At 39.3% G+C, this 26,910-nt stretch overlaps 1 protein-coding gene across 11 annotated transcripts in view; it reads right to left on the bottom strand.

The window, feature by feature from the left end:
• The window catches only part of Scmh1 (Scm polycomb group protein homolog 1), a 118,645-nt gene that overhangs the window by 33,327 nt on the left and 58,408 nt on the right, over positions 1-26,910 (bottom strand). For all 11 annotated transcript variants that reach the window (XM_051188671.1, XM_051188672.1, XM_051188662.1 and 8 more), the window contains 3 exons: positions 26,198-26,432; positions 18,282-18,370; positions 14,956-15,199 (listed from right to left, as the gene is read on the bottom strand). In XM_051188671.1, the coding sequence (XP_051044628.1) occupies positions 14,956-15,199; positions 18,282-18,370; positions 26,198-26,432 (568 nt within the window). The remainder of the gene's footprint in view (positions 1-14,955; positions 15,200-18,281; positions 18,371-26,197; positions 26,433-26,910) is intronic.

The following is a 26,910-nucleotide window of genomic DNA, read 5'->3' as shown; positions in this document are numbered from 1 at the left end:
CCTGGTTTGTTTCCATGGAATATGTTCTTGTTCCTGTTTTAAAAAGTTTGATTTGGGTCTGGAGAGATAGCTTAGCAGCTAAAAAACACTGGCTGCTCTTCCATAAGACCTGCTGGAAATTGTTCCAGCACTGACAGAGCAATTCACAACTGTTACAACTCTAGTCCCAAGGGAGCCAAACCCTATCCTGATCCCCTGGGCATCAGGCACACATGGTATAGAGATAAATGCAGGCAAAACATTCACACAATAAAATAAAACAAATGGAAAAAATGTATTTTAAAAGTTCCATGTTTTAATTTCTACTATAGTGACATGAAGATGTAACTTTCATAAACTTTCTCTGAATTCTTTAAAAATGTATTTGATAGTTAATCATGTCTACTTGATGATTTAGAATCATTCAGAAGACAAATATCTACATGTATCTGTGAGGGCATTTCTAGAGTTTTAAAGAGATGAGAAGACCTACCTCAAATGTAGGTGGTACCACTCCAGTGGAGTACCAGCATTCATTTCTCTCTGCTTTCTGACTGCTAGTGTAATGAGCCTCACAATCTTGCCAAAAGCTAAAATCATCTGTCACTACACTTTCCTTGCCCTGATTGACTACTGTGCCCTCAAACTGTGAGGCAAGAGAAACCTTCCCTTCTTTGAATTGCTTTTGTCAGGTATTTGGTCACAACAACAGGAAAAGTAACACAATATAAATAGCTACAAAACAGCCCAGAACATATCAACAGCAATACTTTGAGAAAGTTTTAACACATTTGCATAGAAAGAACTTAACTCTCATTAAATTCAGCATTCTATTTATTTTATACCTTAGCCTGAGTAATTAAATAAACCAAAATGGCCTCACTTTAAACTATTACCATGAGTCCCAAGACAGTGATAGCCCAGGAACCTAGGTAGGGTAGGGAAGTAATGAAATCACTGGAATTGCTGCTGTGACCTGACAAACAAGGTTCTTAGTTGTTACCTAATACATGGATATAGATTAGAAATGAAGGCAGATAACAAAACAACAGTTATTTGTTCCAGTTCTTTCCAGCAATTCTAATAGCTTGCTTCTCTTTTTCCCTGAAGGCTAAGCATAGTGTAGTGTACAACTATGAACTGGGGAGGAAGATGCCTTCACTGGACTGAAAGATATAGACAGAAGAAAACAACTTATTCTATTGGACAGTTATTAAAAAACCAGGTTATGCATGTCTTTTGTGAGAACACTGAGATGAGACTTCAAGAGAATTTAATGGCTTAATAACTAGATTTGAAGGAGCTATCCTGAGGGAAGATCTGGAAGTTCTTCCTATTAAGAAGCCCTGATCTGTCTTGCCACTTTCTAACTTAATTATCCTGATTGAAAAGGGAGGGAGAGAGGGAAAGAGGGAAAAAAGGAAGAAAGAAAAAGAAAGATGGTATTAAGGGTCCAGGGACCTAATTCTAGTTCGGTCCCTTATGGTGTGACCTTGAATTTGTCACGATCCTTTCTCACTTTTCCAGATATAAATGATTAACCAATTTAATGATTTAATAGAAAGATGAAGGACATGAATATAATCCAATACGTTTTGGTGTACTAAGGTGGGAAGAATTAACCCCCTAATCAACAATACTTAAGTTCTTACACACTTGGGGTTCCACTTGACCTTCATGACAATCTTGTAAGACTGACAGTATTCCTCTAACAAATGAGGAAAGCAAGCTTCATCAAAGTTAAACTGGTAGAACTGGGTATGATCCTAGTCTTTAGTAGTGTCATGCAGCCTAGAAGAAAGCAATCTCTCTGTGACTAAAAGGGAGAGAGCTGGTGAGCAAGCGCATTCACCTCTCTGCTCCTGACTACTGAGGCAATGGACCTCACACTCCAACCAATAGCTAGAACTGTTCTCACATCATACCTTTCTCAAGGAAGCCCTGGGAGCAGCAATTCATGTGCTAATTAATTCCACCATATTAACTATTGAGAATGTGGTAAAAGCTGTCAAGGATCTATACTGGAGGACAAAACAAAACAAAATCAGCGTGTCGCTAAAGGAGCACAGTCTCAAGAGGATTGGTAGAATTTTGCTGCATAACAATTTGGTAGATGTGGAAGATACAAGTTGGTGTGGACACCTAGATCAGAAAGTAATGGGATCTAGAAGAAGGGTGGGGCCATGCTCCAAGAACTCCTGAGTACATTACAGGAGGCTTTCACTTATTAAGTGGAGGACACTCTAAACATCTAAACATGACAGTAACAAATTACAACCAGTTAAATAAGAATCCATGAGTTCACACTATATAACTAAATAACTACTAAATAGAGAAATGAAAAAGCTCTTATTGAATAATTCAGGTTAATGAACTATGGTAATGTTATCCTTCCTAATTCAATTTTGTGCCTGCATGGTTTACTTCTTAGCCTTCTACCCCTAACAGCCACATTCGCCTTGGCAACCCTTCTGGGACTGTCCATGGCCCAAATGTTTTATGTAGTATCTGGAAAATACCTGTAAGTTTTACAAAAAAAGAAGCTGTTACTAGTTGCCCCCCCCCGCAACCCCCTCTCCTGTTAGGAACTAGCAGCCAGCTGACCCCTCCCGACTATGGATGAGATGCTCATGGCCATGACATCCCTATGTCAGCCTTACCTGGCGGCTCAAGCTTTACCTGGCGGCCAGAAGACTCAGTTATGCATACACAAGCCCCCCCCCCTTTTAAAGCAAGCGCCCCCTCCTCTCCTGCTTTTGGTTGGCCACCAGCTACCCCCCCTTTCTCTCCCCTCTCTCAATAAACTCCATGTGGGCGCTGAGTCTCGTGTTTGTGTTTTATAGGCATTAGCTGCAGCAAAAGAATATTATTCTCTAATCCCCCACTTCAAACACTGATGTAACTGGGAATTTGTCTTTAAAAACACCATACCTCTGAGTTTGGATACCAAGAGGCTTTTCAGGGGTCTGAGCCAACTCTTGGTCTGGCTATTAATAAAAGAATTAATTTTTTTTTCTTTTTGGTTTTTCGAGACAGGGTTTCTCTTTATTGCTTTGGAACCTGTCCTGGAACTAGCTCTGTAGACCAGGCTTGCCTTGAATTCACAGAGATCTGCCTGCCTCTGCCTCCCAAGTGCTGGGATTAAAGGCGTTTACCACCAACATCCAAGAACTAAAATTTTAATTGCCTTAATTAGTATGGTTGTCAACAACTTTTCTTGTGGGGATCATTTTAGGTACTAAATATGAATAAAATGAGAAAATTAAAAATTAGGAAATAATTAAATGATTGATTCAAGCAATAGATGCTCAAACTATAGGGTGGAAATTTGATGAAAAATGAGGTATTGGGGAAAGACATATTGCATGCTCTCTCTCATATGTGGCATTCAGATTTAAACCTAGGTTTAAAATATATGTACATGAAAATGTCATCTTGGGATTTACTATTCTGCATGCTAACTAAAAATTAAAAAAATAATGAAAAAGAAAAGCAGAACATTTATTATTTCTAAGTATTTTCTTATAAGACAGTTATAAGGGGGAAAAAACCCTCTATGGTAAAGAAACCTGAGAGATAAGACTGAACCACATAATTAAAGTTACTTAATGAATATTAAGAAAAATATGCATTATATATTGAGAGGCTGATACAACACTAATTTGGGGGGATCTTAATAAAGACATAGGGAAATCTTTTTATTTCTGCTGTAAATTGATGGGAGATGTCATTCTGTAAATATGTTTCTCTTATTGGTTAATGAATAAGGCACTGTTGGCTAATATGGAAGCAAGATAGGAGGGACTAGGAGAGGTAGGACTGAGTGTTGATGTGATCTCAGGAGGAGAGGATGTGTGTGTGAGTCTGGCGTTCTTGGTAAGATAAGACCATGTAGAAATACATATATTAGTAATTATGGGTTAACAATTAAGATAGAGCTAGCCAATAAGAAATGCTAGTAACCAGCCAATAGTTTCATAATTGGTACAGTATCTCTGTGTATTATTTGGGGCTGATGTGGCTGTGAAACCAGGCTGGCAGGAAAGTGCTCTTAACAGTAAATTTTTTGTTAAGGTAGAATTCTGTTAAAAAGCTTTTTATTCTGAAAATACAGTGCTACTGAGAGTATCAAGAGAAATAGATGAACATATGAGGAGTAGAAAAAGAAAACAGAGTTTGGCCTACTCAGTTTACCAGAAAACTCCTAAGATCAAAAGAGCAGAAAAGGACAGACATTATTCAAACCAACAAAATTACAGGAATACAAGATTACCTCTCAGCAATAATCTTAAATTCTTCAATTAAGAGATTCAGGATAGCTGACTGAAGTAAAAACAAGATCTAAACTCTTTGTTGTCTGCACAAAACATACCTTATTGGAAAAGACGTTCCCAGATTGAAAGTGAAATAATGTATCAAGTCAATCAGTTTGAAATGAACAAAAAAAAGTTAATGTATTTTATGAAAATTGCTGAATTTATTTTCCCCAAGTATTGTTGTGTAACAGTTTCCTCAGAGATTGAAATACTCCCCCTACCAGGAAGTTTTTTAAGCAGGGAGCTAAACAACTCAAAATAGTTTCAGGAAGTCTCTGAAACTGACCAGATTCTCTCCCAGAATAAGCAACAGAGTGCTGAGAGTTACTTTACCTATTGTAGGTGTTAGTTAACTATAATTTATAATCCAGTATTTCACTATGTCTGGGTTTTGCTGATGCTTTTCAGTGCCTTTTAAATTAATTAATTAATTAATTTGTTTTGTTTTTTTGAGACAGAGTTTCTCTGTGTAGCTCTGGCAGTCTTAAAACTTATTCTTATAGATCAGGCTGGCTTCAAACTCAAGAGATCTGAGTGCCTCTGTCTCAGAGTGCTGGGATTGAAGGAATGTGCCACCACCACCTGGCTAGTGCTTTTTAAAAAATTTTCTTCAAATTGGTACAGGATACCACTTCCTGAACATAACACCAGCAGCACAAACACTGAGATTGACAAGTAATAAATGGGACCTCCTCAAAATGAGAAGCTTCTATAAACCAAAGGACACAGACAACAATACAAAACAGCAGCCCACAGACTGGGAAAAGATATTCACCAACCCCATATCTGACTGAGGGCTGATCTCCAAAATATACAAAGAACTCAAGAAGCTAGTCACTAAAACACCAAATAACCCAATTAAAAAATGGGATACAGAACTAAATAGAGAATTCTCAATAGAGGAATCTAAAATGGCTGAAAGACACTTAAGAAAGTACTCAACATCCTTAGCCATCAGGGAAATACAAATCAAAACAACTCTGAGATACCATCTTACTCCTGTCAGAATGGCTAAAATAAAAAACACCAATAACAGTTTATACTAGAGAGGATGTGGAGAAAGGTGAATACTCCTCCACTGCTGGTGGGAGTGCAAACTGGTACAGCCACTTTGGAAATCAGTATGGCAGTTCCTCAGGAAAATGGGAATCAGTTTAACATAAGATCCAGCAATTCTACTCTTAGGCATATACCCAAAAGATGCACATTCATACAGTAAGGACACTTGTTCAGCTACATTATTTGCTTCCAGGACCAGGAAGCAACGTAGATGCCCCTCAACTGAAGAATGGATAAAGAAAATTTGGTACATTTACACAATGGAATATTACTCAGCCGGAAAAAAACAATGGAATCTTGAAATTCACAGGCAAATGGATGGAATTAGAAAAAAACCTTCCTGAGTGAGGTAACCCAGTCACAAAAAGACAAACATGGTATGTACTCACTCATATGGATTTTAGAGACAGAGAAAAGGATTTCCAGCCTACAATCCACACTACCAGAGAAGCTAGGAGGAAACAAGGAGGATCCTAAGAGAGACATACATGGTCTCTTGGAGAAGGGGAAAGGGACAAGATCTCCTGAGCAAATTGAAAGCATGGGGGGGGGGAGGGGAAGAGGGAGTTAGGAGAAAGAGAAGGGGATAAGAGGAGGGGAGAGGAGGACATGAGGGAGCAGGAAGATTGAGTCAGGAGAAGAATAGAGGAGAGCAAGAAAAGAGGTACCATAATAGAGGGAGCATTATAGGTTTAAAGAGAAATCTTGCACTGGGGAAACATCCAGAGATCTACAAGGATGACCCCAACTAACAATCTGAGCAGTAGTGGAGAGGCTACCTTAAATGCCCTTCCTCAATAATGAGACTGATGACTACCTTATATGCCATCCTAGAGCCTTCAACCAGTAGCTGATGGAAACAGAAGCAGACACCCACAGCTAAACACTGAGCTGAACTCCTGGAATCCAGTTGCAGAGAGGGAGGAGTGATGAGTAAAGTGGTCAAAACCAGGCTGTGGAAACTCACAGAAACAGCTGACCTGAACAAGGTCAGCTCATGGACCCCAGTCTGATAGCTGGGAAACCAGCATAGGACCTACCCAGACCCCCTGAACGTGGGTGTCAGTTAGGAGGCCTGGGCATTCTGTGGAGCCTCTGGTAGTGGATCAGTATTTATCCCTAGTATGTGAATGGATTTTGGGAGTCCATTCCACATAGTGGGATACCTTCTCAGCCTAGACACATGGGGAAGGGCCTACCTAGGCTCTGCTCCAAATGATATGACAGACTTTGAAGATCCCCCATAGAAAGCCCCACCCTTCCTGGGGAGCAAAAAGGGGATGGGATAGAGAGTTGGTCGGGAGCAGGGGAGGAGGGGAGAGAAAGGAAACTAGGATTGACATGTAAAACAAGTTTGTTTCTCATTTAAATTTAAAAAGGAAAAAAATGTTCTTAAAGGTTAGCCTACATTGCATAGTTGCTAAACCATTAGGCACAAGCTTTGGACAGATTACATGCATTCTCCTTCTTAGGGAATACTTTTGAGCTTCAAGTCAATTCCAGATAAAGCCTGTTTCTGAATAATAGCATACATATTAGAATAGTAGAAAATTGGTAACAAACAAAATAACAAACAACTTAATTCCATACTGCTGACTCTCATCCCTGTGGCCTGGGGAGAGGACATTTGCAACTACAAAGACACCACATTTTCCTAGAGGTTCCCAGGTGGGGAAGTAGAAAGATAACTAAAATCATACATGATGGGATCACAAGCCAGCTTCAAAAGCCTCAATTACCAAAACTCAAAGGTATGGCAGACTTAGCTGACCAAAGTTAAAAGTAAAAAAAGAGCAACCCAGAAAGAAAAGGGCTATATCTTCTAAGATGGGCTGCTAACATGTTTGGCCAAGTTCATCCAGGCTACTCTGAGAGATGCTATGACAGAACACTGTGATGAAGCATCTGTTGATCAGCCACTGTCACATTCCAGCTTTCCTTAGCCTAACAATATTTTTTTTTTTTTAAATTTGGAGCTAAAAAAAAAAAAATCAAAAACACCAATGACAGCTTATGCTGGAAAGGTTGTGGAGAAAGGGGAAAAACACTCCTTCATTGCTGGTGGGAGTGTAAACTTGTACAGCCACTGTGGAAATCAGTATGGTGATTTCTCAGAAAATTAGGGATCAACCTACTTCAAGACCCTGCAATACCACTGTTGGACATGTACCCAAAGGAGGCACATTCACACCACAAGGACATTTGCTCAACTATGTTCATAGCAGCATTATTTGTAATAGCCAGATCTTGGAAACAGCCTAGATTCTCCTCAACTGAAGAATGGATAAAGAAAATGTGGTATATTTACACAATGGAGTACTACTCAGCAGTAAGAAACAATGACATCCTAAAATTCACAGGCAGTCCTAAGTGAGGTAACCCAAAACCAGAAAGATAAATTATAGTATGTACTCACTCATAAGTGGATACCAGACATAAAGCAAAAGATAGCCATCCTACAATCCAAAACCCCAGAGAAGCTATTGAATGCTTCCTTAAGCGACCCAGAGGAGCATCCTAGCTATGAGAAGTTTCCTGCAGAGACCATCTCTCAGAATCAGAAAGTGACTACAGAATTGTGTGGTTTGAATAAGAATGATTCCTATAGGCTTATATATTTGAATGCTTACTTACCAGGAGTGGCACTGTTTGAAAGGATTAGAAGGATTAGGAGGTGTGGCCTTGTTAGAGGAAGTGTATTACTGGGATGGGCTTTCAGGTTTCAAAAGCCCATGCCAGGCCCAGTCTGGCACTGCCCCCCCCACCCCTCCCCGCCTTCTGCCTACTGGTCAGGGGATCAAGATGTAGCTAACTCTTAGCTACTTCTCCAGCACCACATCTTCCTGCTGCTATTCTCCCTGGGACCATGCTCCTTGCCATAATGATAATGGATTAAGCCACTGAAATCTGTACGCAAGACCCCAATTAAATTCTTTCTTTTGTAAGAGTTGCCTTGGTCTTGTGTCTCTTTACAGCAATAAAACAGTGACTAAGACACATTGCTTGCTATTGAGTTTTACAAAAACAACAGAGAAAATACTTTAAAGAAAAAAGTAAGATACATACTGATGGACTGATCTGTAAACTATCAACTGCTTACCATCCAGATGAAGTAGTTTTCTCTTTGCATAGTGAAACCTGTCATGTCACAGGTAGAAAGGGGAAATAAAGATGGCAGAAGCCTGGCTAACCATGCAGGTATGCTCAAGAGTGCTGTCTCCACTGCACACTGAACCTGAGACACAATTCCAATTAACAGAATAATGTGTGGTAAAATCCAGGATAGCAATATTCTGGATTTACTAAATAAAAATATGAGTATCATGTAGGATGTTTCTTCATCTTATAAAAGAACTTAAGAAGCTAAGGTATATTGAAACTGGCATCAAATCAAAGCAAGGGGAAGTTAAATGATTTAGGATGACTGAAGGCCTGATTAGCATCACAGTATGCCAAGTGGGATGCACTATTTTAGTTTTGAGTTGGTTAAAATGAATTAAACTGAAAAACTAAATAAAAGCCTTTGCTTTTTGTTTGGTTGGAACCTTCAGTTCACCCCTGCATTACCTGGAAAGCCCCATTCTCATCTCTTGCTCTTTCTCCAAACCAGAGTCTTTAAACAAAGGAAAGGAGCCAAAAAAGCCCAGCTCCACATTCATGGCAGCTACTACAGATTCCTACCCTGAAGGTGCCAGCTGTTCAAGTCCACACCTAAACCATTCGGCTTTTGGCCATACGTGGGCGCAAACCCAGCTCGTGGCAGACACATCATCACCCTTCTCCTATAGCCTTAAAGTCTCCCTGCTTTCATTCGTGGGCACACATTCTGCAGCCTCAATCTCTGGGACTGGAGAACTTGCCCTGGAGCTGCTTTGCTCAAATAAACCTGTTGTTATACTTGATCTGGCTTACTGCATTTGTGGAGAAACTTATTATGGGGTGGAGGTAGGGCAGCAGAAAACTTAACCAAGAACCCTGAATTAGTTAGTTACTTGATAGCTGCAGCTAATAGGCACATGTCTGGCTTAGTAAAGGAGAGAAGAGGTTGTGAATGAACAGCATGCAGGATTCTCTTTATGTAGGCAGAGTTGAGCATTAGGTGAACTGACTCTCTGGAATTAAGTAGGGCACAAAGTCATGAATCACTTGCTACTTGCTCCCAAGATCATTAATGGTGCTTTTAAAGACTATGGCTCTTCAAAGTCCTAGTTAAGCCTTCCTCATTCAGAATGATGTGTTCAAAGACAAAACAGGTTTGTGATCTCTGAGCCTAGAACCCACTTTAGAACCTACTGTTAGTGTAAACACTGTCTCTTTGCAGTTTTCCTGCCAGGATCTGGAAGGCCAAATTAGTATCTCAAATGAAGCTTTGAAAAGTATAGGCCTCAATTGTCACCAGAGAAGCTTCACCTAGCAACAGATGGAAACAGATGTGGAGACCCACAACCAAAACCTTAGGCAGACCTCCGGTAATACAATGGAAGAAGAGGAGGAAGGAGCCAGAGGGGTGAAGGACACCCCAAGAAAACCCACAGAATCAACTAACCTGAGTTCATAGGGGCCCACAGAGAATGAACAGCCAACTAGAGAGCATACAGAGAGACTGACCTAGGCTCTCTGTATGTATGCTACAGTTGTATAGCTTGGTCTTATTGTGGGACTCGCCATTTAGGGGCTGTCTCTGACTCTGTTACCTGCTTTTGGGACCCTTGTCCTCATACTGAGTTGCTTCATCCAGCCTTAATAGGAGAGGAGGCACCTAGTCTTAATGCAACTTGATAATGCCATGGCTGGCTGATACACAAGGAAGGCCTGCCCTTTCCTAAAGAGAAAAGAGTAGTGGATGGGGGAGGGGGAGAGGTTGTCGGGATAGACTGGGAGGAGAGGATGGGAAGAGGAAACTGTGATTGGGCTGGGAAAAATTAATTAATTACTTAATAATTAAAAAAAAAGTACAAGCTTGTGGAGGAGAATTGAGTATGGGGTGACATGTGGGCTAATGTATAAGGGCAGTGTAGCTCAGTGTACTGGCCTGACAGTTGTCTCTCCATATATCGCATACCAAGTCACTTTAAGATTCAGTTTAAGGTAAGTAAAATGTATCTGAAAATAATCATGTCTAATTTAGAGTTACAGGGAAAATAAAATAAAACAATATGTGGGAAAGAACATTAAATAAATACTACTTTTTCTTACCATAACAAGAAACATTCCTATTACTTTGAATTTTTAAACATTTGCATACTAATGACCAGAAGGTAGGAAAGATAGAGGAGATATTATAATCAGAAAGGGAGCAAACAGGCTTACATACAGGAAACACCTTTTTTCTGGAAGACTGCATAATCACATTCCTTCCACATTATGTCACTTGCTTCCTGGTCAGGGCAGGACCCCTAAACCTCTTACTTTGGGACCTACTGAGGCAGGAAGGAGACAGAAGTGTTACTGGAGGGAAAGAGGAATGATAAAGGCTGGAAATGCTGTGGAAGGCTTCTGCCTCTGTCAGTGAAATTCTCTGGCTTTCTGAAAGACACATAAGCGCACACAGCAGATAGCACACTCCTCTGGAAGCACCAACCATGCAGGGAGTCATGTTTCTCATCAGCATGGAAGCAGTCAATAGGGATGTGTGGCTAGCAGTCACCTATTACAGCCTCTCAACTATTCTGGCTCTATGGCCTGCATGGCTGGTCTAGATTTCCCAGTAACAGACGAGAACTTTCGAGGCAAGGTATGAAATCATTCTACTCTACTTCTGAACAAAATCTGGAGAAAAGAAATGTCTGGTTTAAGTAATCAAAAGTGAGTCCACTACCAGTTCCAAGGCACTTGCTGCTTCCCAGAGCCTTGCAGGCAAGTAGGGGGATGGCAATACATTTCCTACACACTTCTTGCAGCATACAGAGGAGTGGCACTTTCCTGAGATAAGAAGCCTGTTTCCTCTCACCTTGTCCCAAGATCCCTTTACCTCAGCATCACTAACTGAAACCAAGCCATCCTCATCTCACTTAGCCCAACTCTGCCATAGCTGTGCTATATAACATGATCAGCAATTTTGTTGCCAAATAATATCTTTTTAAGTGGATACACTGAATTTTATTTATCTGTTCCTTCTCCCCAAAGAAACTTTGGGGGATGAATACAACAAGTCACTATTTTGATTATGGTAATGGTACCATGGATACATATTTATGTTGAAACTTTTTAAAAAATGTATTAAAGTTGTTTCAACTTTTGAGCTATAATAAACAGTGCTGCCAAAACACTCATGTTTTATAGGGATGTGCTTTCTGTTTTTGGGGGGGGTAGTATATACCTAAGAGTGGAAAGTCTAGATCTTACAGTAAGTATATCTAGCTATTGTAACTTCCAAGCTATTTTCTAATGTGTTTGTGGCATTTTACCACCTTACCAGCAATGCATGAAGAGCCCAGTTGTTCTATATCTTCTATAATGTTCATCACTATCCATGTTTTGATTGCAGGTGTATGAGTAGGTGTCAAGTGGCATCCACTGATTCAGTTAGCATTTTCCTAATGACAAATGATGCTGAGCCTTATGGCCATTTGCATATCTGGAGAAATATCTACCCAAATAATTTGCCTATTTATAAGCTAGCATACACTGTACATAATAGATTTCAGTACAACGTTTTTACACATGTATATAATTATACTTTGTTCTTATTCACTTCCCTCCCTGAGTACTCCCACATTTTCTATTGCTGGTTTTCTTAACCTTGCTAGAGAGCATACCTTTTGTTTTAATGTTGTATGTAATTCATTATTGCCATTTTCCCTTATTTCCTTCCCTCAAGAACTTTTCCTTACTTCTGACCTACACACACACACCCACACTCAAACACAAATCCAGAGTCCACATATAAAACATGTTTATTTGTCTTTTTGAGTCTGCTTTATTTTGTTTACCATCATTAATCCCGGTTATATCCATTTTTCTACAAATATAATTTCATTTTTTTATGGAGGAATAAAATTCCATAGTATGTGAATAATTACACACGCACACACACACATTTCTATTTATCCATATATTTATTAATGGACATCTTGCCTATTTTAAAATTGGATTATTTGTCTTTTCTATAGCTGAGCTATAAGTGTTCCTTTACATTCTAGAAAGTGATTTCAAACAATAATTCAAATGTCTTCACTCCTTGCAGGCATATCTGACCAGTGGCCAGGCTGCATTGTATCCCACAGTAGCTATGAATGCAACCCAGCACATTTTTAGACAACAATTTGAAAACATTGACATCCCAATGTTGTTCTCAAATTAATTTAGAACAAAGCCTCAAACTGCCACTCTGGCTTTCAAAGTCCCGTATTATTAGGCTGCTGTCTCCCTCTACAGCACCTGCTAATAGCATCTTCTTCCTCAGCCTTCATGCTCCCTACATCTTCATTTTGTTGATGCATGTTAGCAGCACTGTGTCAGTGGTTCTGTCTGCATGCGTGTACTCTCTTTCCCTAGATGGCTCCTTATCCCTCAGGTTTCAATGTAAATAGCGACTTTACAGACAGATTATTCTGAAAAGAAATTCTGAGAAGTTCCTTCTTCCCAAAGAAACTTTGGGGGAGGTGAATAGACCAAGTCACTAATTTGATTATGGTAATGGTACCATGGATACATATTTATGTTGAAACTTTTTTAAAAATGTACATTTAAAATATGACCTTCTTTGCATGTGTTGAAGACTGAGCCAGGACCTCACTTATGCTAAGGCACATAATCTACCACTGAACTAGTGACATCTCTAGCCATTGAAATGACCTTATCACCTGATTTTACTATAAATGTTTATGTCTGTCTCACATCACTCGAACACAAGTGCCCTGAACGTGGGAGGACTTTCCATTTGTGTCACTGCTAAACCCTCAGCTTGGCTTACAGTTAGGTATTAAATAATTTGATTAATTAATGAATGCATTCTATAAATATTTAAAAAAGAAATTCTGAGACAATAGGGTAATTTTCCATTCTTTTAGACTCACTGGTAAGCTTTAGATTTGAGAGAATGGGATTATTATTTTTGTTGCTAATAGTATTTATTTCACAATCTCTCTTGGGTGGGATTAACCAGCCTGCCTCCATGTTGGGCTTGAAAGCTATCTTACAGTAAAGACAAACTAGGCTCATTCCTGTTTCTGATTAAATCTTTGTTTCTTAAGGATGGGGCTATGCTTCACCTTAACTGCAAATGGTTCTGTACTGTCTGTTCCAGGAAATGGCCATCATGTCTTTGTTTCAAAAAGTTGTTTATAACCATCTTACAACCCTACCTCCCCCCCACCACAAAAGTTGTTATGACCACCTTGCAACCATGTCTTCATTTCAAGAGGTCATTATGACCAACTTATTATGTGTATGTTCTGCTTCTGTAACCCTGCCTATTTGCCTGCCAAATCTCCTATTTGAAAATCTTTTACTCCTGAACTATAAAAACCCTTATCTACTCCATGCCCAACGCTGGTCTCTTAAACTCTATCTTAGGGAGAGATAGCCCATGTGCAGGAATTAAAAAGAAAGCTTGCTTTAATTAATTTGGTCATGTGGTCTTTCTCCTCACATTTGTGGGATTAACAGGTGATCTCCACTATCATGTTTTAGCTGGGCATTGGTGGCACATGCCTTTAATCCCAGCACTCAGGAGGCGGATCTCTGTGAGTTTGAGGCCAGCCTGGTCTACACAGTAAGTTCCATGATAGGCTCCAAAGCTACAAAGAAACACTGTCTTGAAAAAACAAACAAAGAAACAAACAAATAACAAAACAAAAAAAACCCAAAAATGCAAAAGAAATATTTGTATTTCATTTAGTCTGACACTACTGTAGTGCTGTATATATACACTCCCCCATTTGTGGTGGTTAATTTTATAGTAATAGTATTATAATAATGGGGATATAGTACAGTAATAGTCTAATATAACATGTATAATAATGATAATACAGCATATACCTGTGTTATAAAACAGCCACAGAAATACAACAGAAATTGTCTTAGAGTTTGCTATTTCCAAGACATGTGATTTCATTTATTCTGCCCCCAACCAATTTTTTGATGTAGGTATTTCCTTATACATGGGAATTTGAGGTTTAGAGAGGTGAATTAACTGCTGTTCAAGGGCTGAGTTACAGTCAACCCTCAATGGCTTTATATCAAAGGCTCTACTTTGTCCATCCTGTTCATTATTTTCAGAATGTTCATCAACAGTGTCACCCAGCTCATTATACAACTGTCAAGGCTCGGGGGGAGACATTTGTCCTGAGAATGACACTTCCAAACTTTGAAAAGGGTTAGGGGCAAAAATAGGAGTTGGTTGAGAACAAGCTGTGATATTTAGCAGAGAGAATATTTTACTCTATTCCAAATTTCATGTCTAGCTTCATTTGATTTTACTTCTGAGCTGTTAGTATATTCTCTGGCAGCCTTGGGTTTGTACCCAAGGAGCCAGCCCTGCTTCTTCCCCTGCCTATAGTGAAGTTTGCTAGTAAAGACACATTGACCACATCAGACCCAGGGGATTTCTCACACCATTTGAGTTCTGGTTTTAGAGGACTTCTGGGGGGCTCTTTACCTTTGGTGCCAGGTGGCTGCAGGTTATCTCCAGTCAAAGAACACCAGCCCACAGGAAAGATGTCCCGGGAGTCAAAGCGGCACCAGTAGTCAAATGCCCCTCTCCACCCATCAAAAGTGACAAGCACCTCCGAGCCTCGAACTTCTCCAATAGTGGCTGGGCAAATGAAATGAGGGTTCTTTCTGTCTACAGCTTCTAACTTCATTCCCATTTTGAAGAAGTTGTGGGAAGGTGATGGTGGTTCCTAGATGAGAAACATAAATATTCAGACTGACTTCTAATTTGTAAGATAGCTTACACAGATCAAACATCAAATATATTCATCGTCCACTCTATTTTCTCCTAGTAAATGAATACCTGGTTGGAAGTGTTCTTCTACCTTGTCATTCTTCAGCATTATTTTGAGTTGTTCTTTTTCTTTAAGCTTTCAAATTAATCAATCAGGTTTTCAGGTTAGACAGAAAAACCTTATTTGGATCTCAACTGGAACTGCAATGCATTTATGGATTGATTTGAAAAGAAATAACCTTTATTACTGGTAACATTAAACTTTATCTATGAACATGATAGCCTTTTCCATTTAAAATGCCTTTAATATAGATTTCTCCTCTATACAAAATTTAAATTTCCTTTATAAATATATCATACTTTAAATTTTTTGTTACATTTATTTAGTATGTGGATATGTGGGGGGTGTATGTGCTATAGTACACATGTAGTTAAAATACAATTTGTGGGAGTTGATTTTTTTCCTACCACATGGGTCCCAGGGATAAGACTTGTATTGTCAGACTTGGCAGCTAGCACCCTTGCCCATTGAGCCATCTTGCCAGTTCCTCATGCTTTTTTTTTAACTAACATTTTTCTAGGTATATTAATATTTCATTTTAACCATGGTTTCAAAAAATTTTTAATCAAACTATTAGTTTCTATAAAGTAGGAATAAATGATGCTTTAAAAGTTGATCAATGATACTAATTGACTGATATGAAATCTCTGCCTGCTTTACCAATCACTGAGAGATACACATTGAAATATTTCCTACTGAAGCAGGCTTTCCAGTTTTGTTGTGTGTTGTAGAATGGAACCCTCTAAGCAAAATAGCTGCCTTATTCTTACAATATATATTTGATTGTATTACACATGCTGGAAAACTTATGGTCTTTTCAAATACTACTCCCTTTTCACTCTTTGTAACTAGTCTTCCTGGATTCATGATCTCCATGTATGAAGAATCCTTATATTCTCCTTGTTTTATTTTTCCTTGGTATGTATTTCCTATTTCCTTTCCTTCCTTCTTTCTTCCTTCCTTCCTTTCTTTCTCATTTTATAGTCTGAGGAGGAAACTCTTTATATCCTACATATTTTAGTGGATGTTTTTTTAAGTTACATATGTGCTATTAATCTTTAATATCAAAGGTTAAAATTTCTCAGTTTTATTTTCACATGTTCAGTTTGGTCCTTTTTAAAACTGTGACATTTAAAAATGGTGTTTTGAGCCAGTGAGAGGTTTCAGTGGTTAAAGACACTTGCTGACAAGCCTGATTATTCAAGTCCCATTTGGAACCCAAGTTTCATCCCCAGGACCCAGAGTGGAAGGAGAGAACCCACTCCTGTAAGTTGTCCTCTGATCTCCATATATGTATGCTATGGCATTTACCCCTTCCATAAAATAAATGTGTAACTATGAAATTAAAAAATAAATGTTGTTTTGTATTTTTCTAGTTCTTAGGCATTTTCAAATACTTAGGTGATACCCTGTAGCTGATATCTGTATTGTCTGAAACTACTTGAGGTGTGTGATGTTTGTTATATCTCTATCATGTGAAGTCCCTAGACAACCCAACCACAAAGGAGAAGACTATTTAATCAGAAATGGCTGCACCCCACTCCTTCCCAGAGTTTCTTCTTTAGAATTGTCATCTTTTCCACTAAGGGCTTAAAAAATTAGGGATCTGGCCAGGCCAGATCTACTTTCTTCCTTGCATGGGTCCAAACTACAATTTATGTTTTACCAAGATTCTAGAAATATGATTGGTGAACTCCCAAGACAACTATGCATTTAGCACATAATACTGTTTTTTTTTTTTTTTTAACTTTCTAGTAAGCTCCACAAAGCATGGAAGAGGATTTTGTTGGCTCTTCGCCATATACCCACCTCTCATTAAAAGAGATTTCAAGTAGCTCAATATCTTATATTTGGAAACCTGAATGTTCTCATGATTTGGATTTAACTATCAGCACAGGCAAACCTAACTCAGTAATTTCTACAGTAATTCACCTCACTGGAGAAGTTAACTCGAGGTACAGAAAGAATAAACACAGGTTACTCATCCCTGTTCGGTTCCTTCCTAGCTTTGTTATTCTGAGCAAGTTTCTTACTCAGAAGCATGCTTTCTAGGAGCTGGAGAGCTGCCTCAGTAGGTAAGTAGGTACTCTTGCAGAGGACCCAAGTTTGGCTTCCAGCACCTACAGGCTGGTTTACAACCACCCCTAACTCCAGTTCCAGGGAATCTGACATCCTCTTCTGGCCTTCATGGGCACCAGCCATGCATGTGGTACAAATGTATTAATACAGGCAAAACACCCATACACATAAATAAATAAGTAAATGCAATTAAAAACTTCAACTTCCTTGATGATTGAGTTGAATAATTCTTAGTACATATAAGCCAGATGTGGGTATTAAAGGTGATAATATGTATAAGGCTACAAATATATTACAGATAATTAAAAACATTTTTCCTATTTAGAACAGACTAAATCTGTAACAATTATTCCTTTAGGTTTGTACTATATTTCATAGTTCTCCCATTCAAGTACTAACCAGGCCCGACCCTGCTTAGCTTCCGAGATCAGATGAGATTGGGTACATTTAGGGTGGTATGGCTGTAGACTATATTTCATAGTTCTAATAAATATATCTTCGTTTCTTAACAACTCTGTAAGGCAGATAGAGTTCACTCTGCAGATGCAGCTAGAAACCCCAAACCTGAAATCCTGTCTCATTCTTATAGTCTAACATAATTCTTTGAAGATAACTGCTCCATAGATTTTTTAATCTTCTACTGAACTATTTTCTGAGAAGCACCCTCATGCCATAGAAATAAAAAAGAGATGGCAGAGACTCAGTAATTGAAAGAAGGCAAATATCTGACTCTTTTTTTCTTAAGACAGGGTTTCTCCACGCAGTAGACCAGGCTGGTATCAAACTCAGAGATGCACCTGCCTTTGCCTTCCAAGTGCTGGGATTAAAGGAGGCACTGCCTGGCTGGTTATTTGAGTTTAAGATGTTTGCAGACGGCAATAGCTAAAGAACAGTATACCTTATGGAAAATCTTGATGGGAGCCATCTCTGCTCCATTCAGTGTCTTCAAAAGGAACATGGGCCAAGAGGAGGCATTCAGCCGAAATCCTGCAGAAAATACAAAGGGGAACAGGTTTAAAAAATGTTCTCAAAGGGCAAGGTGATACTAGATTCTCCCTCTGGAATCTAGCTACTCCTGTTACACCTATGCTGTGACAGCCATAGAACCATAGGCCTCAGAAAAGGGTTTAAAAACTGGACAAGAGAAATAGCTCATTAGAGAGATGAAGGAAAGGAGGCCCATTGGAGGGAATGGAAATTTATCCTAGTTAATACAAAAAATAAGTAGTACAACAGGATCTCCAAACCAATGTTTAGACTCTGAGACAAATATTTCCATAATTCCTCAATTACTTCCTTCATAAATCCAAGACAGATATAAAATAGGATAAACAGATACTTGGAAGCAATCTAAACAGTAGACTATAAAATTGGATTTAACAATCTCTTAAGAAAAAAAAGTTGACTAAGTCAGCTTATAGGTCTAACACACAAGTAAGTCAATCACTATAAATTAATACACTATTCTCCCGTGGCTCTCTGAAGACAGTCACATGTACACACATACTTTTTTACTTCTTTCTCTTCTTAAATAACTGAGAACAATGAATGATGAAACTGAAGATCATTCTACCCCAAATTATTCATTTTCCCCAAAAATAAAAAGCCTAAAAATTTAATTGGCCATTGAAATCCACCAAGTCAGTAAGAATGTAATAAATTAGTGAATTGTAAAAATTAAGATCATTATTAAATTTGGTCTTCTAATTTGATCCCCAATTTCTCCTTTCAGTTTGGCTTCATCTGTCCTGAAATGGTTTTAAAATTGTCTCCCAACCTCAGCCTTCTCATCATAGTCAGCCAATGCTCAACATATGGAACTAAAAACAGAAAGTGCAAGTGAGTGTGAAGCTCTGTGCCAATCACTTTCCTCTGACTGCTGAATCCTTAAGACAGCCTCAAAACATAGATATTATCTTCATGTTATAGACAAGGAAGGAGGGACAGAAAACTACTTAAGTTTTCAAAAATGTGCAAATGAATCAATCTGAGTAAACAATCTGAGACCTAAGGCTACACCCTTACCCACTATGTTGAAATCAATATTCAAGTAAAAAACGAAAAATCACCTTTTGGGAATAGCATTAAAAATTATAGTTAAATTCAGGAGGAGGAGAAATGAAAATGAAAGATAAGAAGGTACTATACCTCCATATGATTTACATTTTCTGTCACAATCTGACTTCTGCTAAGCCAACCTTCCTAAGATGAAGTAGGCTCTGGGGAGAGTTCATCCCTATCAACAATAGCAAAAGCAAGGTGGGCACTTTATCACTCACTTTATCTCTTACTTCTTTGATTGCTTAGCTATTTTCTCTCATGAAAAACAAAACAGAAACAATACTCTAACTCTACATGATTTGGTGGCTATCTCAATCAGGTTGCTCTACCTACTTGACTACAAGGTGGAAAATAATGTCATGTTAGAATATCAAGACTTTTTAGATAAAAATTTTATGTGTAAATGTGGGCCAATTATTTTTGTGTCATTAAGAGTATGCTAAGAGGGATAATAGCTGTAAGAGTATGTATAAATTCAGCATTTCTGCATGGAAAACATACCCAAATAAGACCAATGTAGGCCTGGGATGGAGAGAACTATAACACGTAAAACAATTCAGACATCAAGTTCCATCCATTTGCCTGAGAATTTCAAGATTCCATTGTTTTTTTTTTTTTTCCTTGCTGAGTAGTATTCCATTGTGTAAATGTTCCATATCTTCTTTACCCATTCTTCAGTTGAGGGGCATCTAGGTTGCTTCCAGATTCTGGCTATTACAAACAATGCTGCTATGAACATAGTTGAACAGACATCTTTGTTGCATGGATGTGGATCATTTTGGTATATGCCTAAGAGTGGAACTGCTGGGTTCTGTGGTAGACTGATTCCCATTTTCTTGGGGAACTGCCATACTGATTTCTAAAATGGCTGTGCAAGTTTGCACTCCCACCAGCAGTGGAGGAGTGTTCCCCTTTCTCCACATCCTCTCCAGCATGTCATTGGTGTTTCTAATTTTAGCCATTCTGACAGAAGTAAGATGGTATCTCACAGAGTTGTTTTCATTTACATTTCCCTGATAGCTAAGGATGTTGAGCACTTTAGTGTCTTTCAGCCAATTTGGATTCCTCTATTGAGAATTGTCTATTCAGTTCTGTACCCCATTTTTAATAGGGCTGTTTGGTGTTTTGGTGACTAGTTTCTTGAGTTCTCTGTGTATTTTGGAGATCAGCCCTCTGTCAGGATGTGGGGCTGGTGAAGATCTTTTTTCCAGTTTGTGGGTTGCCGTTTGGTCTTGTCGACTATGTCCTTTGCCTTACAGAAGCTTCTCAGTTTGAGGAGGTCCCATTTATTAATTGTCGATCTCAGTGTCTGTGCTACTGGGGTTATGTTCAGGAAGTGGTCTCCTGTACCAATCTGTTCAAGGGTACCTCCCACTTTCTCTTCTAAGAGGTTCAGTGTGGCTGGATTTTTGTTGAGGTGTTTGATCCATCTGGACTTAAGTTTTGTGCATGGTGATAGACATGGGTCTACCCAGTCACAAAAAGAGGGACATGGCATGCACTTACTCATATGAGCAAAGGATCACCAGCCTATAACTCACACTGCCAGAGAAACTAGGATACAATGATGAACCTAAGCGATTCATACAAGTTCCCTCATAGAAGGGGAAAGGAACAAGATCTCCTGAGCATATTGGGAGTGGGGGGATGGGGAGCAGTGAGTGGAGAGGGAGTTAGAGAAAGAGAAGGGGAGGAGAGAGGAAAGCATGTGGGACTAGGAGGACTGAGTAGGGGGATGAATAGACGAGAGCCAAAAAAAAAAAAAAAAAAAAAAAAAAAAAAAGATAGCATAATAGAGGGAGCCATAATAGGTTTGAAGAGAAAACTGAGACTTACAAGGATGTCCCCAACTAACAATCTGAGCCTTAAATGCCCTTCCCTGATAATAAGATTGATAATTAACTTATATGCCATCATAGAGCCCTCATCTAGTAGCTGATGGAAACAGAAGCAGACACCCGAAGCTAAACACTGAACTGAACTCCTGGAATCCAGTTTCAGAGAGGAAGGAGTGATAAGAAAAGGGGTCACGACCAGGCTACAGAAACACACAGAGACAGCTGACCTGAACAAGGGGTAGTTCATGGACCCCCAGACTGATAGCTGGACCCCCTGAATGCGGATCTCGGTTAGAAGGCCTGGACAGTCTAAAGGACCTCTGACAGTGGAACCAGGAGGTATCCCTGGTGCACAAAGGGTCTTTGGGAGCACATTCCCCATGGAGGGATACTCCCTTAGCCTAGAGGCAGGAGGAAGGTCCTAGTCCCTACTCAAATGACTTGACAGATTTTGATGATTCCTCCTAGAAGGCATCACCCTCTCTGTGGAGTGGGGTGGTGGATGGGATGGGAGTGGGGTTGGGGGGTATGGGAGGGAGAGGGAACTGGGATCGATATGTAAAATAAGAAAAAAATATATATGGATAAAAAAAAATTCAGACATAATACCAGATGATTTCTTAGCCTTCTTGGCTGTAAATAATTCTCGCCTCCCGTTTTTCCTTCTCTAATCTGCCTTGAATTAGGTTTTTGACTACTACACTTGGCTTGATCATAGTTTTTGTTTGTTTTGTTTTTTATTTCAAAGTCCTCCAGAAATTCAGGACTGGTGTGTGTGTGTGTGTGTGTGTGTGTGTGTGTGTGTGTGTGTGTGTGTGTGTGTAAGAGGGAGAGAGTATAGAGGCATCTCAATCAGACGCCTACACAATTAGGAAATTCAGGTTTCATGCCCTCAATTTCTAGTGACTAGTGTGTCCAGCCAGACAATTCAACTCCACTTTTAAAGGAAGGGTCACTGAGAGTCTTCCATTTCATTTGGAACTTGTACTGAATGTACTGTCCACTTTACATGCCATTTCTTACTTAACATTCAAAATGACACCATAAGGCAGATACAATTACCTGCAGTTTATAGAAGATGGAACGGAGGTAGAGTGGTAGGTTGTCCAATGTCACATTAGTGTGGTGGGGACAGATTTCAATATAGTGATTGTTTATCCCTACATCTTATAGTTCTTTATTACCTCCTAGCAAGCATCTTTAGGGACAGAAGGGCAAGATACACATGCTAGCAAGGCAATACTAAGGAGCCTTATTCCATGGCATCCAAGGTGATATGGATTTCTTTCCCCATCCAAATTCAAGAGAATAGGTAATTTGTTTAATGTTCTTGGAAGTCATAGATCTGAGTTTTACATTGAAAAGGAGCTTGGAGGTGAATTACTCAAAGATTTCATATGCAGAAGACAAAGCTAAAGTAAAGTAAAGGCAAGAAACTCTTCATAGTCACTCAAGCTGATCTGTAGTCAGGCTGGAATCCTAGGACCTATTTTAATGTGTGTTTATGTGCATGGGAGTGTAGGTGGCTTCAGTGCATATGAAGGCTGGAACTGCTTCTCCCCCTTATTTTTTGACTCAGGGACTTTTGAACCTGGAGCTTACTAATTGGATATACTGTTTATCCTGGAAGCTCCAAGGATTCCCCCTGCCACCCCTCCCCAACACAGATCTGTATCTCTAGCCAGACATCTGCTCTGAGCTTCATATTCTCAGGTCCAACTGCCTTCTTCAGTAACTTCTGGATGCATAAAAGGGGTTACAATGAGTAAATCTAATATAGCACTCTTTTTTTTTAAAAAATATTTATTTATTATGTATAGTGTTTTTCCTGCATGTGTGCCTGCAGACCAGAAGAGGGCATAAGATCTTATTATAGATGGTTGTGAGCCATTATGTGGTTGCTGGGAATTGAACTCAGGACCTCTAGTCCTACCGCCCTTCAGTCCCAAATAAACATGCAGAGGCGTATATGAATTAGAAACTGTTTGGCCTATGGCTGAGGCTTTGCCTTGGCTAGTTCTCTCTTAATTATTAACTCATTTTCTATTAGTCTATGTATCTCCACATGGTCTTGGCTTACCAGAGGATGCATGAATGTCCTGTCTTCCCAGTAGATATATGGCATCCTTTGACTCTGCCTACTACCTTTCTCTATCCCTGTTTGGATTTACTGCCTGGCTAAATCCTGCCTATCCATTGGCCGAAACAGCTTTATTCATCAACCAATAAGAGAAACGTATATTCGCAGCATACAGAAGGACACCCTCATCAGATAGGTGCTAAGGAGTAGACTATACGCCTGCTCTCATTTGGGAAGGGCTTCTCGGTTTCCTCCTGGTTCTGGCAAGGCTCTACCACCACTTCCCTCTTGTACATGCAACTCTGATTTCACTGGCATAGGAGGTGTGAGTGGTCTTGACATAGGCAAAGGTGCAGATGTGGCTGTACAACTTTTCTTGCATCTATAGTGCCAGTGCCAGGAGCCTTGCTTTAGAGGTCAGTGAAAACTTTAAAAATTACCTTTATAAAATAAGCACTTAAGGTACCATAGTAAGGCTTCTTCTAAAATTTTGATTGTTTTGTCCAACAAAATTTTACAAATGTCTACAAAGTTTAAAAGATAATATGTGTATCTTAAAAAAGAAATCTCTCTACTGATCCTGAAAGCTACCTAGTAAATGAAAAGATTGCCCAGTGATATAGAACACACAAAGTATTCCTTTCAAATCAGCAAAGCACACATCTATCAGGTGGTAACTAATGTTGGAGTGGCTCATAGCTAAAGCAGTGAGAGGATGAGGCAGCTGCTTACGTCCACTGGTTGTCAGGTAGCAGGGAGCTTGGGCAGGAATTGGGACTGGGCTAACACCCGAGGCCTGCCTCTCCTACTCCAGTGACCAATTTCTTCCAACTAGGCCCACCTCCTAAATGTTCCAGAAACTCCAAAACTAGAATCACAAGCTGGTATGCCAAATAAGCAACAGGATTCTTTGTGAGAAAGTAGCCCTGGGAGCTGCTAGAGAGACCGCTCAGTAGCTAAGAGCATTTGCTACTCTTGTAGAAGACCTGAGTTCCATTCCAGGCACTCACATGGAGGTTCACAACCATCTGTAACCCCAGTTCCTGGGAATCCAGTACCCCTTTTTGGCATTTACAGGTACCACACACTCATAACACACACACACACACACACACACACACACACACACACACACACACACACACACAGAGACATGCACACAAACAGAAAACATTCATACACATAAATAAGTTTTAAAAAGAATAGAGTGAGTGGCTTCTAGTCCTGTTCCCAACAGAATACTTGTTCCCTTCTGAAAGCTTGTGAGCACAGCCTTTACTGTCTGCATTCCTACTGACATTCTGGTCTTTCCCACCTAGTAGACATTGTTGGTCATGGCCCAGGCCAGAGCTGAGCCAGGCTCTCTTAATGTGTCTGAGAGTATGTATTTCAAGCCAAGTTCAGGAAGATTTTGCAGCTGCAAGCCTGAGAGACTCTACTAGGTTATAAAACAAGGAACCACCAACAGACTGCCATTTGTGAGATATGTGTTGGGGGGGAAAAGAAAAACAAACAAACAAACAAACAAAACAACCTGAACCCGAGTCTGATCAAACCTCTAGATCTAGAGACTGATTTCTAGGAAACAGGAGTTCGGACAGGAGAGCATCGGAATGGAGAAAAACATTAAATGACACTAATAGATACAATCAGCAACATATAATTATGGGAAAATTTAAAGACTTGGGGTTTGCAACAAGTAAGTTTCAAAGGAAGAATAAGAGATAAGGAAATCCCACACTAAGAGGCGTAGCATACATACCAATCAACTTTATTCAAAGAAATTCAAGTCATGAGAGAGAATAGAAGAGAAAAAGACGAGATGGAGAAAGTGGAAGAGGAGGGGAATGATAGGGAAGAGGAGAAAAGGATGGAAAGAAGAGAGGAGGTAAGAGGAAAGGGAGGAAAAAGACAAGCAGGAGAGGAGAGCAAAGGAGAGGGAAAGGAAAGGAGAAAGACAAGGAAGAAAGGAGTAAAGGTGGCATGATGATGAGAAAGTTAATTAAGAAATTATAAATTTATTCAGATGTGGTATGATTATGCTTTTAAAATATCCTTGCCTATGAGAGAGACATTCTATTTCATGGTAAAGTGATACTATTTTTGTACTTTAAGGCAGACATTGTCAAATACAATAAAATAATATTGAGTATATGCTGATAATTATAACAGTAGAGGATAGACAGACATAACTGTGTTGTCATCTTTACTTTTGTACATATTTGAAGTTTTCCCATATAATTTTTACATGCAAGAAAATGTTAAACTCTTTCAAATGATATATATCCCCTAAGCACAATTAATATAGCTCAGCATCCTGAAGGGAACTTGGCCCTTATCACTCCCTTTCTCTCATGAAGACTCACTGCAATCAACAGAAACTGTCAGTAATTGATGAGGTGGCCTGATTTTCTCAGATGTTGAGGCAGAAAAAAAGGATGACTATGATGTAAAAGAAATGTGTGATTATTAGTTTAACCAAAAGAATAGATTTCTTTAATAATGGATTCTTAATAAGAAAATTCCAGGACCAAGGAAGAACTGGAAGAGAAGAACTTCGGGAGAGGACATGAAAGAATTAACATAACAAGTATCCTTTCTTCCAGGTGAATCAATTGGGAAAGAGTAGGGTTTCTCATAAGTTAAAATAGAGTATACGAGGACTAGATACCCTATACTAATGTAAAGATAACTAGCTTTATATTAGGTGGGGCTTTTAGGAAACTACTCTGAAAAAGAAAGGGTAGTCATGTGTCCCAGAGCTTTCCCGTAACGGAATGTATAATTTTTGGAACCTAACTGATTGGCCAGGGAGAACAAGGTCTAGTTACTCACCTAGAGGGGGCTGCAGCATTCCACCACTCTTCTCACAGTTTCCAATTGGCTGGATTTCGGAGGAGTCAACCAGTCTCCAGAAGTCATTCTTGTTGTCACTGCCATCAAGGCGCAGGCGGAGTCGGGCACCTGTCAGTCCAACTACTGTAGCAATACAGGTGGATGTGGTGTTCCTGGGGTCCTGTGCTTCCAATTTCATGCTGATCTTGAACTCATTGCTTGGAGGTGTGTAGGACTGAGGAGAACAAGCCAAGGGAATTAGGTAGACTAAGTATAAACTACATCAACAGGAATGTTAAAGAAATGGAACTTGAAAAATGTATGCATTGGATTCAAATTGGTTATAGATGGCCAAGGACAGCCAGTGTGGCTTATTCCCTAATGTTTAGGAAAGGTTTTATACAAATGAAGCATTAAAAGTAAGATGAAGTAAAAGATTCCTTTCCTCTGAAGTATCAAATATTGTCTCATACCAGTACAAGAAAGAGTAGGAGTGTCTGATGATGTCTGCTGCTCATTTCCTTTTTCTATATCTACTATACAGACTATTAGGATTTGACATTTTTTTCTTATTTTAATATTAACTCATAAAACAACTAACATAATTGACACACATTAAACTGTGCATTTTGGTAAGCCTTGACATATGACACCACATGAACTCTATCTAGCTCTGAAAGTACCATTATGATCAAAATAATGAACATGCTATC

Source organism: Phodopus roborovskii, unplaced genomic scaffold (genome assembly GCF_943737965.1).
Source record: "Phodopus roborovskii unplaced genomic scaffold, PHOROB, whole genome shotgun sequence".
NCBI classification, from domain to species: domain Eukaryota; kingdom Metazoa; phylum Chordata; class Mammalia; order Rodentia; family Cricetidae; genus Phodopus; species Phodopus roborovskii.
This window is presented reverse-complemented; position numbering and strand designations above follow the sequence as displayed.